We start from the raw sequence: 15851 nt of genomic DNA on the forward strand, positions 1-15851 counted from the left end.
CTTGTTTGTTGTTGAGACAGGGTCACCTGTATAGCTCTGGACTGACCCGGAATTCACACAGACCAGCTGACCTTGACTCCCTGAGAATCTATCTGCTCAGTACTATGATTAGATGTGCATCATAATGCCAGGCAGAGTTCTTCTTTCTCTTTCTTTCTTTCTTTTTCTTTCTTTCTTTCTTTCTTTCTTTCTTTCTTTCTTTCTTTCTTTCTTTCTTTCTTTCTCTTTCTCTCTCTCTCTCTTTCTTTTTCTTCTTTCTTTCTAAACCTTTTGTTGTAGTTCACAGGGGATCTGTGATCCTTTGGAACCATTGGCATATCCTTTTACCTCAACCACATTTCACTTGACTGTTTTAATATCTAGTGATTTTTTTCTATTAGATAGTTCATTGGAAACTACAAAATCGTAACTTCTAATTAGGTCATTCCTCTACAATACATTTATTACATTTTTTCAGAAGATGAGTATTCTTTTACCAAGCAGGAATCAGTTATGGTATATTCCTAGTTGAAGATTTAAAATATTCTTGACCAATTTTCAGAGAAAGGGATTTTTTTACTTGCCTTTATATTTTAATTACTTTGAGCTTAAAGACACACACACAGAGGTGTATATATGGTACAGTGCTTTAAAATGCAAATGATGCCAGGTGGTGGTGGCGCACGCCTTTAATCCCAGCACTCGGGAGGCAGAGGCAGACTGATCTCTGTGAGTTTGAGGCCAGCCTGGGCTACAGAACGAGCTCCAGGAAAGGCGCAAAGCTACACGGAGAAACCCTGTCTCGAAAAACTGGGGGAAAAATGCAAATGAAATTAGCTTTTAAGTTCCCTTGTACTGAACTCAAATAATGCCAGAGGTCATACACACATCTTTAATACCACCACTAGGGAGGCAGAGGCAGATAGTTGTAAGTTGAGGCCAGCCTGGTCTCCATATCGAGTTTCAAACAACAATAACAATAAAATACTATGACTGCTTTAAATTAGTATTTAGGCACATTTGGTCTTTTATTTTATTTGGTATTATTTGAGGCATGGGGTTTTACTATATAGTTAGTTTCTGGCTGTCCTGGAACTCACTGTTTATATCAAGCTGGTCTCAAACTCACAGAGATCTTCCTGCCTCTGCCTTCTAAGTGCTGGGATTAAAGGCGTGCGCCACCACTCCTGGTTTATTTTTCGTTTTCCTGCCTTTCGTGTTTTGAGCTTGAGTGGTTGTAACTCAGGTGGTAGAGTGCCTGCCTCGAATTCATAAGTCCCTGGGTTTGACCCCCGACGTGAGTAAAATTGGGCATGGTAGGGCACACCTCCCTCGAATTCATAAGTTCCTGGGTTTACACACACACACACACACACACACACACCCCACCCCCGATAAAAACGGCATGGTGGCACACACCTGTTTTGGGGAGGTAGAGACAAGAGCATTGGAATTTGAGGAATTATCAAAGGTGAAGTTATATACTCTATAGTCCTTTCCTGTAAGGTTTTTAAAGTACTTCCGCCCTGCTCAAAACCTGCCTTTAAATTAATGTACTATTTTGTTTATTTGGTCATACTAGTGGATAGGTAGCATACATTTCCAAACAGAAAAACAAACAAGTTCTGTTGTGCTCAAGTGTGAAATATTCCTCTGTCAAGTAGGCTGTTTCTTTTGGGCCTTTGTAGGAAGTTTGGGGTGCTCGACGTTGGTTTCCAGCAGTAGCAGCAGTGATAGGAAGTGATGAACTCTTGGCACTGTTACAGAGAGTCAGAGCATTGGGGGATTGACGTAGAAGCCTATAGTTTAGGACAGTTGTGTAATGTAAAGGGTCATCCAGCATTAGGCCTTGAGCGTTACTGTTGTACTATGATAGGCTTGGCCATGCTGCTCAGTAAGAGCTCTTTCCAAGTCTGTGCAAGGTCTGGAATCAGATCCACACAAGCGTGAGGACCTGAGTGTGGACCCCTCCAGGTTTAGTGAGAGACTGTCTCAGAAAGCCACAGAGGAAGACGCCTCGTGTTGACCTCCAGCTTCACACATGCACACACTCAACACACAGATGGAACTGTAGACTGTATGTAAGCATATGTAGCTCTGATGCAGTGCACTTTTATTTACAGAACAGGCACCAGGTGGATTTATCTGCAGGCTGTAGTCTGCTGAATCACTGATTTAGAGACAGATAAGAGTTCAGTCAAAACTGTGGAAGACTAGAAGATGAGAGATGGTTAAGAGCACTCACTGGCTGCTCTTCCATGGGATCCAGGTTTAAGTCACAGCACCCACACAGCAGCTTCTAACTCTGTAACTCCAGTTTCAGAGGATCTGATGCCCTCTTTTGGCCTCCGGGCACCAGGCACACAGGAGGTTCAGAGAAATACATGCAATTAAATATTTATTTATTGGCTTACTTTGGGTTTCTAAGGCACAGTTTCTTTTTGTATCCCTGGCTATCTTGGGACTCTCTGTAGACCAGGCTGGCCTACATAGCATATTTCAGAGCAGCCAGAGCTACATGGTTTTGAGACCCTGTCTCAACAACCAAAAAGAATGTGTGAAAATTGTAACAAATTTCTAAAGTTAATTCATTCTAAAATAGTTAGTGTTCTTGAAAACGTGCTGCATACTGGAAGGTGGAGCATAAGGACCAGGAGTTTGAAGCCACCCTGGACTGCATGAGAACGTTTCTTAAAAACCAAAATTACAGCTCTAACAACAAAAATTGCTAGATACTAGATGTAAGATCTGTCAGGCTGGCTGTCCTGTGTCCTGTGCCCAGTGCTCTGCCAAGTACAGGGCATGCCTACAAACCATAGAGCAAGGGTGGTGTGGGAGGGCCTGGAGAATCCAGGTGGTGTGTGTGCAACAGGAGGCAGGTTGTCAGGGGATCACGGGCCTCAGAATAGGAAGAGCCATTGATCGGAGGGTTCCCAGAGCACCCCTCCCCAGACCCAGAGATGCATCTTACCTAGTAGATTCAGACTTTGGCGGTTTGTATGTGTAGTTTGTTTGACATGGGCTTATTGAGTGCCTTAGGCTAGCCTGGAACTCATCGTGTGGCCCTGGCTGGTCTCATGTTTGTGGTAATCCACCTGCCTCAGCCTACGGAGGTGTCAGCCCCACACCTAGCTTGTGCAAGCGTTTTGTTGTGACAGTTAGACCTTAAAGCAGTACAACTTCTGCCTGAGACAGCATTACTCTGAGCTCGGAGAGGGTTTGCAGCAGGGTTATACCTGAGTACAGCACCATTTGATACCAGGGGATTGAGCCATCTTGCTCTCCACAGGATGGTAGGGGTTAGAGAGACTTCTGGAACCAGTTCCCCAAATATCAATGAGGAAAATCCTGTTTGATATTAGTTGTCGTACTCCTTTGAAGGCTGTATGTATGTATGTATGTATGTATGTATGTATGTCCTCAAGTGCAAGGATGACCCACCAACAAACACACACCTGCTTGATTCTGGGATCTTCATATGTTTCGGTTTTCTGCAATTTTTTGTAAGTAGGAAATTAGTCCCTCTGACTAGGAATGAAATCTCAACTTGAGGGTTTTGTTTCTCTGTAAGAATCTTTTAGAGGGCTTTCATGTAAATTGGATTGATTGCAAGCATGTGGCTTTTAATTCAAAATTTTTGTTAAATATATAGAAACTGATAGCGCTTATACTGCTTGGTGTATTTTTAATCTCCCTCAGCTTTTATATTCTTGGGAAGTGTTTTTTTAATGACTCACGCTATACTCCCTATTCCAAAGGCGAACAGCTGCTTGGAGAACTACAAGTGAAGAAAAAAAAGCATTAGACCAGGCTAGTGAAGAGATTTGGAACGATTTCCGAGAAGCTGCCGAAGCACATCGGCAAGTTAGGAAATACGTTATGAGCTGGATCAAGCCTGGGATGACAATGATAGAGATCTGGTAAGCAGACTGGGCATGGTGGGAGGCAGAGGCAGGTAGATCTCTCTGAGTTTGAGGCTAGTCTGGTCTGCATGGTGAATTATCTCAGGTAGAGATTCTGTAAATGTCTCCTGGGTTCTTGTATTGCTATAAAGCATGCACACATTTGCACATTAGGCATGTTCTTTTATGTACACTTGGGTGTGCTTGCATACACGCAGGCCAGACACTCATATACTTAAAAGTTAAAGCGCGTGCGCGCGCGCGCATGCGTGTGTGTGTGTGTGTGTGTGTGGTGTGCAGCCTTTAACTGGTGTAAGTGGGACTTGGTGTGTGTGTGTGTGTGTGTGTGTGTGTGTGTGTGTGTGTGTATGTGTATGTGTGTGTGTGTGGTGTGCAGCCTTTAACTGTGGTGTAAGTGGGACTTCATTCCTGGTAACTGAAGTTCGGAGTAGACCATCCTCTTAGGCTTGTGATGGGGTTGATTTCTTTGTCCTTCACAATGGGCTGCTTGTACCTCGTTGGAGAGCTGTTGTCTATATTCAGAAAGTAACCTTTTAGTAAACTTTTGGATTGATAGGCTATGAAGTGTGAGTCTGAAAACAAATCCCTTTTCCTTTAGTGAGAAGTTGGAAGACTGTTCTCGAAAGCTGATAAAGGAGAATGGGTTAAATGCAGGCCTGGCATTTCCCACGGGCTGTTCTCTCAACAACTGTGCTGCACATTACACTCCCAACGCTGGTGACACGACAGTCTTACAGTACGATGACATCTGTAAGATAGACTTCGGGACACACATAAGTGGTGAGTCTGGAGAATCCAGTCTCCACTCAGCCCTGCCTCTGGGCTAGCGGATGCTTTGGACCGTTAGATGGAGCTGTTGATACTGACCCTCCGCATTTTGTTCCTCTCCGTTCTACAAAGATGGATTGAGGCAGAATTTTATGTTTGTTTTAGGTTAAGAGCATCCTACTTAAACTGAAAACTGTTTGGATAATTAACATTTATTTTGTTTTCATATATGAGTGTACATTTTTTTTTCCCATTCAGGTCATTGTTTTATTCAAATACAAAGTATTTTGCCAGGGCTGGGTATATAGCTCAATAGTCTGACAGTCAGTTCCCAATATCATAGTTAGGGAGAAAAAAAAAACTGAAAGCCAGGCATGGTGGCACAGTGCCTTTAATATCAGCATTTAGGAGGCAGAGGCTGGATATCCGTGATATCTGTGAGCTCAAAGCCTGTCTGATCTACATAGAGTTCTAGGATAGCCAGGCCCACATACTGAGACCCTGTCTCCATTTAAAAAAACAAAACAAAACAAACCAGGTTTGGTGGTGCACACCTTTAATCTCAGGGTGAGGCAGGTGGACCCCACCCCCAACCCCCTACCACCCCATGTGAAGTCAAGAGCTGTCTGATCTAGCAAGTTCCAGGACAGTCAAAGCTACACAGTGAAATGTTGTCTTTTTGAAAAATGGGCATGGTAGTGCATGCCTATAATTCCAGCACTTAGGAAGTAGATCAGAAGTTTGGGGACATCCTAGGCTATATGGTGTGATGGGGCCTCATTTCAGAGGACACAAAATAGTATTTGTAGAGCTTTGTTTGGTCACTGTGTATGTTCGCTTTTCTACATTTCTCTAATAAACTCCTAACACCTAACGTTCCTTTTGTGTATTAACAGTCAGGTGAGTTTAGATTGACTATTACTTCAGATTGTATAGGGTTTTGCTAAGGATAAGTGATGTGTGTTTAGGGCTTTGTGACTATAGGTTTTTCTCTGTCCATACTGCTGTTCGTATATCATCAGTGTTCTCTCCCCCCCCCCCCAGGGTTTCTCTGTGTAGCTTTGTGTAGACCACGCTGTCCTCGAACTCAGAGATCCGCCTGCCTCTGCCTCCCAAGTGCTGGGATTAAAGGCATGCGCCACCACCGCCCGATCCTCAGAGTTTTTATTTCTGATCATTGTTTTGTCTGGGAGACCACTGAATTGAGCGCTGTATAGTAACTTATAATTACAATTTTTATTCTGAAGTCATTGAGTAGTTGCTACTTTTTGCCTTTTTGATTCTAAACAATCCCTGGGGACTTGAAATGCCACCTTCCTTTGAACCACCAGGTTAGTAGAGTAATTGCTATGAAGCGGTAAGTCTGTTAACAGCCAAGTCAACTAAAGGTGGTCTTTTTTCTCTTTCAGGTAGAATAATTGATTGTGCTTTCACTGTTACTTTTAATCCCAAATATGATATATTATTAAAAGCTGTAAAAGATGCTACTAATACTGGAATAAAGGTACGTAGACGACCGCACTACTTAACAACGTACTTTTTTTTTTTTTTTTTTTTTTGGTTTTTTCAAGACAGGGTTTCTCTGTGTAGCTTTGCATCTTTCCTGGAGCTCACTCTGTAGCCCAGGCTGGCCTCGAACTCACAGAGATCTGCCTGCCTCTGCCTCCCAAGTGCTGGGATTAAAGGCGTGCGCCACCACCGCCCGGCTACAACATACTTTTGAGTACTCTCCTAGATTATTTCCAGGTCTGTGTAGTAGTTTAGGTGATTTATGGAACTCACGGCCTTAGCTCCTGTACTAGGAACTCTGAAATAGTTATGATTTCTAATCAATTTGGATCGATTTTTGCCTTTAAAATTGGTTGTTTATTTTTTTTTTATTTATTTTTAGAACAGCTTTATTTTCACAGCCAAATTGAGCAGAAGATAGGTAAATTCCCATGTAACCCTGTCGGCACACGTTACTTTGCACCATCAGTGTCTCCAACAGAGTCATCCACTAAAGTCATTTCATCAGCGCTGACACTTCATAATCCTCTAACGTCCACAGTTTGCTGCATTGGAGTCACTCTTCATTTTGACTTTCTGTGGGTTTGACAAATACAGAATGACAGTGTCTGCCAGTGCAATGCAGTATCCGTGTTTTCAGTGTCCTCCAAAGCCTCTGTTGTACACATTCATCCTTTCCTCTGGGGTAGGCTTTAAAGCACTCGGCTTCCCCTCACAATGTCTGTCTGTCTGTCTGTCTGTCTGTCTGTCTGTCTCTCCCTCTCCCTCTCTCCCCCTCTCTCCTTTTTGGTTTTTTTGAGACAGGGTTTCTCTGTATAGCCCTGGCTGTCCTGGAACATGCTCTGTAGACCACTAGCCTCAAACTTAGAGAGATGCACCTGCCTCTGCTCCCAAGTTCTGGGATTAAAGGTGTGTGCCACTAGCACCCAGCACATCTTTGTGTCTTAAGGTACATATTACATAAAAGTTATACCACCTTGCATTCCATTAAGTGTACCCATAGCATGCTGACCTGGTTTCTCACAGTGACTACTGCTTTTCATTTCTACCAGCTGCACAAGGATCGGTTCCAACAAGTGCTCTACATCTTCATCACTCATTTTCTAATGTGGGTGCTTCTGTTAAGTAGGCCATCCTAGTGGGGTGAGACTTGCCATTTCCTAATGAGTGTGCAGAACATCTTCTCATGTGCTGATGATTGTTGTGGGTTTGGCAGATTACCTATTCAAGGCCTTTGGTTTGATTTTTCTGTTTTTAATGTTATTTTTTAAAAGTTGCAAATAAAAAAAAAAAGATCACTGAATTAAGCAGACCCAAAGATTACGCAACTCAATAAAGTTGTGTACAATTAGAGTGGCCATTCAGAAAGAATGCTATGGGGCTTTGCATTGGAGTTTATACTTAAGCTGTTGAATATATTTTTGTGCACTTTCTGCCACCAAAAATGAAAAATCTGGTTAGAACTAGAAAAACAATTGCCTTTGTGTCCTTTTTCAAGAGGACATAACTTGTGTTCATATTTGTATTGTTTCAGTCCTTTTTTATCCTCTAGGATTTAGAGTTTTTGTTCTCTCTTCTATATGTCATATTTCTACATGTTACATATTCTATAGCACATACATTCTATATGTTAAGCATGCACATTTGTTTACATGTATACCTCAAGTCCTTTGTTTTATTACTGAGTTTCAGAAGTTCTCTGTATATTATGGATCGTAGTCCTGTATTCAGCATTATGATTAGCCAGTTATTTTCTATCTAAAGTTGCCTTTTTATTGTAGATAATGTATGTTTGCTACATAGAATGTTCTTGTCCATGAAATACAGTTTTTTTTGTTGCCTGTGCCTTTGATATATAGTCACTGTCAGATCTAGTAGCATGAAACTTTTTACTATTTGCTGTGAGAGTTTTACAGTTGTAGGTCTCACATCAGGTTTTGGGGTTTTTTGAGGAGTGGATGTGCGGGTATTTTGCCTGCATGTATGTCTATGTGCCATGTACATGCAGTGCCCTCAGGCCAGAAGAAGCTGGATCTCCTGGAGCTGGAGTAACAGATGGTTGTAAGCCACCATGTAGGTGCTGGGAACCACACCTGAGTCCTGTGGAAGACTCTTAACTGCTGGGCCTCTTTCCAGCCCCTTGTGTAATCTTGAGTTTTCTTTTCTTCCTTTTTAATTGGGATGTGGTTTTTTTTTCTTAATTGTTCTGGCCAGAACATTGAGTCATGTTAAGCAAAATCATCAAAGGATAGTCATCTTTTACCTTGTTTCTAACCTTAGAGGAAATGCTTTCAGCAGCCATATTTTCTGTAGGTGTCTCCTGAAGCTTTTGTTATTTTTGGGTAGTTTTTCTATTCTTACTTTGTTGTCGAGTCTCTATATTGAAAAGTATATTTTAAATGTAAATTCAATTGAAATGTGTGCCTTTCCCTCATAATGTGTGTTTATATTGATGAATTGTTGAACTGCCCTTGCATTCCAGGAATAAATTGCGTGCGTGAGAGAGAGAGAGTCAGTCAGTCAGTCAGTCACTGTTGCCTTGGCTGCCTCTAACTTGGTTGGGCTCAGGCTTCCTTTCTCAAGAAAGAGTTATGTGGAACACTGGAATGACTGGAATGTACCGCATGCATGTTCAGCTTATAGTTCCTTACCCTCTTGTGGTTGGAGTGCTGCTCCTGTGCTAAAGGATAGGACTGATTGAACTGGCGTTGCCACCGACGGTAAACCCTGAAGGTTTTAAGATGACAGACTCTAAGATTCCTCCTGTAGATCAGACTGCACTAGTGCAGTTTTGTCTAAGCAGAGAGTCCTGGTAGATTCCCGAGTATAAACATTTTTAATATTTTATGTGCATGAGTTATTTAAATATCTCATATAGATATAGATAGATATAATAATGCAGTGCCTGCCTCATTTAAGTGCAGAGCCCTCAGAGGCCAGAAGAGGGTTTCAGCTCCCCTGGAAATGGAGTTACAGTTGAGGTATCACGTGGGTTCCTCTGCAATAGGAACAACTACTCTTAACTACTCAACATCTTCCCCGCTGCCAGTACCCCATTATAATAACTCTTTATATTCCTTACATTTCTCTAAAGAAACCACAGGGCTAATCTTACAGGCAAAGAAAATGTGGGTCTAATCTTGTTGTGTTATTTTAACATTCTTCACAAAGTCTTATATAATTATAATACACAAATTAGTTTTTCTGATTGTCCTTTATTGGAAAATATAAAACCATTGTAAAAGTTTGCATTTTAAAAATAAAATATCCATTATTTTTAGTGTGCTGGGATTGATGTTCGTCTCTGTGATGTTGGTGAAGCCATTCAAGAAGTTATGGAGTCCTATGAAGTAGAAATAGATGGGAAGACTTATCAAGGTATGGCCCTTTACAGTAGGTCTTTGGGTCATCTGTTGAGTGTGCAGAAGCAGTATTCCAGGAGCTCTCTGGAAACTCTGTAAGCTAATTCGTAGCTAAGAAGGTGTCAGGGAAGGTTATCTGTGGCGTCCAAATTTGAACTGGGCTTTTGGGGACGTTAAGAGAGAAACAGAGTCTGTTCACTGGTGATTCTCCTGCTTGCTTGTTCTGAGTCATACTCAGAATTTGGAGGCTAGTTAGTTAATTCCTTCTGGTGTCTTTCAGCTGCTGCTCTAGAATTGTGTTCTCAGTCACCTGTGCTTTCTGGTGCTCTGCCTCCCTCACTGTCAGTCCATCCGATCATCTCCTACCCACAATCCTCCTTTATCTAATGCTGTTCTAAAAGTCATGATACTGTGGGGGAAGGGTCTCAGAAATTAAGAAGATTGGGGAGTAAATGAGAAAAAAAATATGCATTTCTGAAATTCTCAAGAATAAAAATGTTATAGTTAAATAAAAATAATAAAATGGAGAAAGTAACATAATGAAACTCCAATAATCACCAAATCTTTAAAAACTGTAACTTGAAATTGAACAGCTTTGAGTAAAGAGCCCCTTTCTTCTCCCATTAACCCTAATATTATAAAGCTATCTATCTACTTGTTAGTTGTAGACATGGTACTGCAACGGCGACTAGCTATGCCAGCTGCAGCTTCTCTCTCTCCAGGGCTACGGCAACCAGAGTTCCAGTCTTAAGTAGCCCCCTGGTAGGGAAGGACAGAGGATTAGCTTCCAGCGGCCAGGCCTGCCTAGCCTGAGTGAAGGCTTCACTAAACTAATGCCCAGTGTAGAGACCCTTCTCATCTAAATGCTATAAAATAAGGCATTGCCTTTGCTCTGTGGGTTGTTGTTGGGTCTACCCCAGAGTCCTCCTGTGGATCACAGCTGACCTAAAGGGTATTTTCACATGAAATCTATTTCAGAACATTTCTATCAAAACTGAAAACTATTATTAAAATATTCCTGGTCATATTGTTACCTTTCACAAAGAGCTTGAAAGGAGTGATGTGAGTACAGCATCATCAGGGAAGGGTTGTTATTTAAAGACATACAAGGAAGGCCAGGCGGTGGTGGCGACACCTTTAATCCCAGCCCTAGGGAGGCAGAGGCAGCAGTGTCTCTGAGTTCAAGGCCAGCCTGGTCTACATAGAGAAACCCTGTCTTGGGTGGGTGGGGCCGAAGACAGGTCAGAGTTCCTTCATGGACAACCTGTAGCATCCACCACACTCATGTTTTCCAGTTTCTTCATTTCGTCTTCAGAATACTCAGCTTTGTTCCATCCTCCATGTTCTGCCTGCCTGGCAAACCTGTCTGCCTGCAAGGCCTCAGCCGGTCTCTTCCAGGCTCTCATTACCTTCCAGGTTTTGTCTCCGAATGTCTGCAGCTGTTAGCCATGTCTGTAGAGATGGCAACAGTGACGGCTGAGGAGGTTCTGGCGCCATCTTTCTAACCTGGACGACTCTTCTTGTGAGCCTTGCTAACAAACACTTGGTTTCCTGAAGGCCCCTCCACGGTGTAGGCCGGGCTAGTCAAAGGTTCCACTCCAGAGGTGCAGACAGGCTGGGGTTGCTGAAGTGGCAGTGTCTTTCTCATCGAGTTCTCAGTGGTGACGCTGTTCAACAATCTGGGCAGGGGCCACGGTTCTCTTTTCTGGTCCTTCACACCAGAGCCGCTGTCTTCAGCCTTGACTTGACCTTCTCTCTGCCTCTGCCTCTTACAGTAAGGACAATGCCTACACCAGGATTTCACCTCCCCACTAAACTTGGAATGTCATTATGTCATTGTTGTCTTTGGGGTTTGAAAATCTTGATACATAATTCTGCTCTTAAGAAAGGTGGCTGCTTATGAATGAATGCTTCAGAAACTACAGAGCTAGATTTTCTAAAATTGTGAGACATAATTAACATTGACAAGCACAGAGCATAAAAATTAACTTGTCAGTTAAAGACAGTGTAACCTCATCCCTTGAGAGAACAAGTCTTTGCTTCCCAGAAGGCCTCAAAGCTCCTGTCGTGTGCTTTTATGCTCCTTATTAGCACCTGCCCGGTAATTGCCACTGTGTTACACCTCCCAACACCACTGTGCTGGGGTGAAGTTTCAAACAGGAACTTGAGAGGACATGCAAAACCTAGCAGCCCTCGGCACCTTCAGCTGGGGTGAGCCACACTCACAAGTGCTGGGGTTGGTGTTTGCTTCTCTGTCTTTACACATTCCCAAGTAGCAGTTAGACTTACGTGGAAGTGTGTGTGTTATATATGTGCCTCTAGTGTCCTCAGTCATCAGTTTAGTCCACTCATTAACTTACTCCGTGCTTTCTGTTTTCATTGCTGAGTCATGTTCCAGGGTGTGAGTTTATTCTGTGTGTGGTTGCAGGAAATTGAGATTGTTGAGATGAGATTCATTTGACAGTATCCTCAACTTCACATTCTATAGCCATTTCTACTTTTTTTCCTCAAAGTTCTTATTTCTAAATGTGTGTATCACCTATTATTTTTTTCTTCGATTCTCCCCCTAACATTCTCTTTGGCAGTTTTTCAATGATGTATGTGTGATTGGATTTGTGCCCATGGAGGCCAGAAGGCACTGAGTCTTCTGGGGGCCACATGCCATGGGTGCTGGGAATTCACTTCGGTCCTCGTCAGGAGCAGCGCGCACTCTTAACATCCGATTCCTCTCCAGCCCTTTTGGATACTTAATAAAACAAACTACTCTTTACTTTATCTCTGTGAAAACCTTGTTGGTTTGTTTTTGTTTTCTTTTGGGGTGGGGGAGGGGAGAAGAGCGACTCACTGTGTAGCCCTGGCTGGCCTAGGACTCACTAGGTATAGACTAGGCTGGCTTTGAACTCTGAGGTCCACCTGCCTCTGCCTCCCAAGTGCTGGGATTTAAAAGTGTGTGCCACCACTCTGGCTCAGTATCTTCTTTGGTGTGAATGCTTAAACTAAGAATCTGTTTATCCTTGAGTGGTCCTAAACCTTTCTTTCTTTCTCTGACAGTGAAACCCATCCGTAATCTAAATGGACATTCAATTGGGCCTTACAGAATACACGCTGGGAAGACGGTGCCCATTGTGAAAGGAGGGGAGGCTACGAGGATGGAGGTGAGAGTCACCCCTCGCCAGCAAGGGGCATTGGCAGGCTGGGAAGGCGCACCGTCACTGTCTCCTCCTACCCCAGCCCAGCACTGGACTCCTGTCCAGATAAATCCTGAACAAAATAAGCTTACTATTCAAACTGACCCTGGGAGAAACTGTGCCATGCTTATGAAGACTGGGGCTGTACTACTTACTAAGACTGTCCTGAGTGCTGTTGTCTTTAGGAAGCACTGTGGTACAGCGGTGACCAAGTTTCCACCATGTCAGTTTTGATAAGGGATAGCCAGTGACCAAAGGTGCTGAGCAGACAGCCAGGTTGAGTAAGAAAGAATTTGAGAAGCATGTTTCATGTTAGTGCTTTATTTCGTGGGAAGGTGATTGGTTCTGAATTGTTTTCTCCCTTTGATCCTTATGTTTTTGAAGGAAGGAGAGGTGTATGCCATTGAAACCTTTGGTAGCACAGGAAAGGGTGTTGTTCATGATGACATGGAATGTTCACACTACATGAAGAATTTTGATGTCGGACATGTGCCAATAAGGTGAGAGACTATTGATTTTATAACTAGTGAGCATCTCTTCCAAGTTAACAATATGACAGACATATGATAAGGTTTGTAGTCTTATCATTGAGCTCTTTGGGTTTCTGTAATACCACAGAAAAATCACCCAGGTGGGTTTCCACTAGGGTGACAGTGAGAGCGGCAGCTACTCACATCTAGTGTCCAACAATGCAGCATTTGTTTCCTAGCACTCCTAGGTTTACGATTGGAAGGTTTTTCCTATTGGTAAATGTCCTTTCCCAGGTGAAGTTTTTTACTTTATTTTTTTAATTTATATTTTCGAGACAGGGTTTCTCTTGTGTAGCTTTGGCACCTTTCCTGGAACTCGTTCTGTAGCCCAGGCTGGCCTTGAACTCACAGAGATCCACCTGCACAGAGATCCACCTGCCTCTGCCTCCCGAGAGCTGGGATTAAAGGTGTTCACCACTACCACCCGGTGATTTTTACTCTTTATAGAGATTAATTGTAGGTTGGATTCATGCTTTCATGGGTGACAGCCTTTGAGTTTGTTGTATAAAAAGGAACTTCTGTAATACTCATCTAGGAATATAGCACACTTGAGGTGATCTTCAGCAGGTTGATAATCAGCTATGTCTTTGGGCTATTACATATTTCAGTTATTATCAGTAAAAAGTCAGTGTTTTTGAACTCAGATTCCAGGGGCAGACACAGCTAAGATTTGATTTTCTAGTGGGGGACACTGGTTAGTTACCTTTTGCCAGCTGTTAATCTTCACTTTTCTCCTCTTAGGCTTCCAAGAACAAAACATTTGTTAAATGTCATCAATGAAAACTTTGGCACTCTTGCCTTCTGCCGCCGATGGCTGGATCGCTTGGGAGAAAGTAAATACTTAATGGCTCTGAAGAATCTGTGTGACTTGGGCATAGTGGATCCATACCCACCATTATGTGACATTAAAGGATCATACACGGCACAGTTTGAACACACCATACTGTTGCGTCCAACTTGTAAAGAAGTTGTCAGCAGAGGAGATGACTATTAAACTTAGTCCAAAGCCAACCCACCGTCTTTCTTTTCTAAGCTTTGTTGGGACACATTATACCACAAGTCATTTGCAACATGTTGTCTGTTTTAACAGTGGACCTGTATAGTCCCTTTATCCATGTTTCAAGGAGTTTGATCAAAGGTAAACTGTCTACATGTAATTAACCAAGGAAAAGGCTTTCAAGACTTTAATGTTAACTGTTCCTCCCATCTAGGAAATGCTGCACTGCTCACTAGTTAGCAATTACTTACACATTTTGTTTTGAAGACCTAAGAGATGCTTTTTGGATATTTATATTGCCATATTCTTACTTGAATGCTTTGAATGACTACATACATCCAGTTCTGCACCTGTGCCCTCTGCTATTGCTTTTTAACCTTCCTGGAATCCATTTTCTAAAAAATAAAGACATTTTCAGATCTGAGAGCTACATTTGAATGTCTATGGTTATAATTCTAAGCAGAAAGTAGCTGAAGTATAGACAGTATTCTCTATCTGGACTATAGACACCTACAGATTTTCTTCAGCTCAGGTGGCTACAAGGTCTTCTTGTGTATGAAGTGGGCAGAAATGAGTACACCTCCCTAGGAGTGTTCGCTTTTATTGTAGAAGCATATTCACCATTAGTCTTTTTCCTTGTCTTTAGGAAGATGTAGATTTAAACATCATGGGAAAACACTGTGCCAACTTGAAAAACCTTGTTGTAAGAATCCCTTAATCCAATGGTCATATTTATAGGATATGTAGTCTACATATTAGGAAACAAAAACAATAGGAAAGCCACAAGCAAAAGAAGTTTGGATCTTGTTCTAGTTAGAAGAGTTGACTTGAAATTGGGCTTTTGATTTCATGAGCCAAATAGTCAGCATGCATGGCCTTTAATAAGCTAAGGATCTTAACATCACTGATTACTTGAGCTGCACAATGGTGGTACACACCTTTCATCCCAGCACTCAGAGGCACAGGCCGGGTCTACAGAGCAAGTTCCAGGACAGCCAGAGACAGAGAAAAACCCTGTCTCAAGGCCCCCTCCCCTGACATGAGGTTCTTTTATAAAGCCAGGGGGTGTTGTTTTGAATGTATAATACTTAGCTTTTTTGGGATGGACCCAATTAATGAACTGCTTAGACATGTGGTTTGCTAGAAATGTTGCATCGTAGTTTCAAAATTGTTACTTGCCCAGGTTAAGCCTTAATTTGTGTATGTCTTAGTACAATGATGCTGTATCATGCTGTGTAGTTTTAGTTTTGCTTGACGTGGTCTCTGAAGAAGAGAAACTAGACTTACGGAGCTGGATTGCATTCTGCCCTAAACAGCTGCTCTTTCTACGTCCCAGCTGTAAGTGGATGTTGCTTTTCTAGTTTTTAGCTGTGTGAGCTGCGTGTTTACAATGCTGTTGTTCACATTGCTACTATTGAATACAATGTCTGTTTTCTACACATACTGTGTAATGTCATCTGAGCAGTTTAAGCCATATCTTAAGCCCAGGATTTTCAAAACTGACCCCCAAGGAAGAGCTGTAGGGTCTTCTAAGATCTTTTTTAGCACAGTCTCCTTTGTATGGTCCAGACTTACCTCAGAAAGCTGTTGGAAGC

At 42.4% G+C, this 15851-nt stretch overlaps 1 protein-coding gene across 1 annotated transcript in view; it reads left to right on the forward strand.

The window, feature by feature from the left end:
* Positions 1 to 14686, forward strand: part of Metap2 (methionyl aminopeptidase 2) — a 29342-nt gene extending 14656 nt beyond the window's left edge. The window contains exons 5-11 of the mRNA XM_028880246.2: positions 3738 to 3899; positions 4501 to 4682; positions 6080 to 6174; positions 9461 to 9557; positions 12593 to 12696; positions 13114 to 13229; positions 14001 to 14686. Coding sequence (XP_028736079.1) covers positions 3738 to 3899; positions 4501 to 4682; positions 6080 to 6174; positions 9461 to 9557; positions 12593 to 12696; positions 13114 to 13229; positions 14001 to 14253 — 1009 coding nt within the window. The 3' untranslated portion in view covers positions 14254 to 14686. The remainder of the gene's footprint in view (positions 1 to 3737; positions 3900 to 4500; positions 4683 to 6079; positions 6175 to 9460; positions 9558 to 12592; positions 12697 to 13113; positions 13230 to 14000) is intronic.
* The last annotated feature ends 1165 nt before the right edge of the window (positions 14687 to 15851 follow it).

This window comes from Peromyscus leucopus, chromosome 18 (assembly GCF_004664715.2).
Source record: "Peromyscus leucopus breed LL Stock chromosome 18, UCI_PerLeu_2.1, whole genome shotgun sequence".
Lineage (NCBI taxonomy): Eukaryota > Metazoa > Chordata > Mammalia > Rodentia > Cricetidae > Peromyscus > Peromyscus leucopus.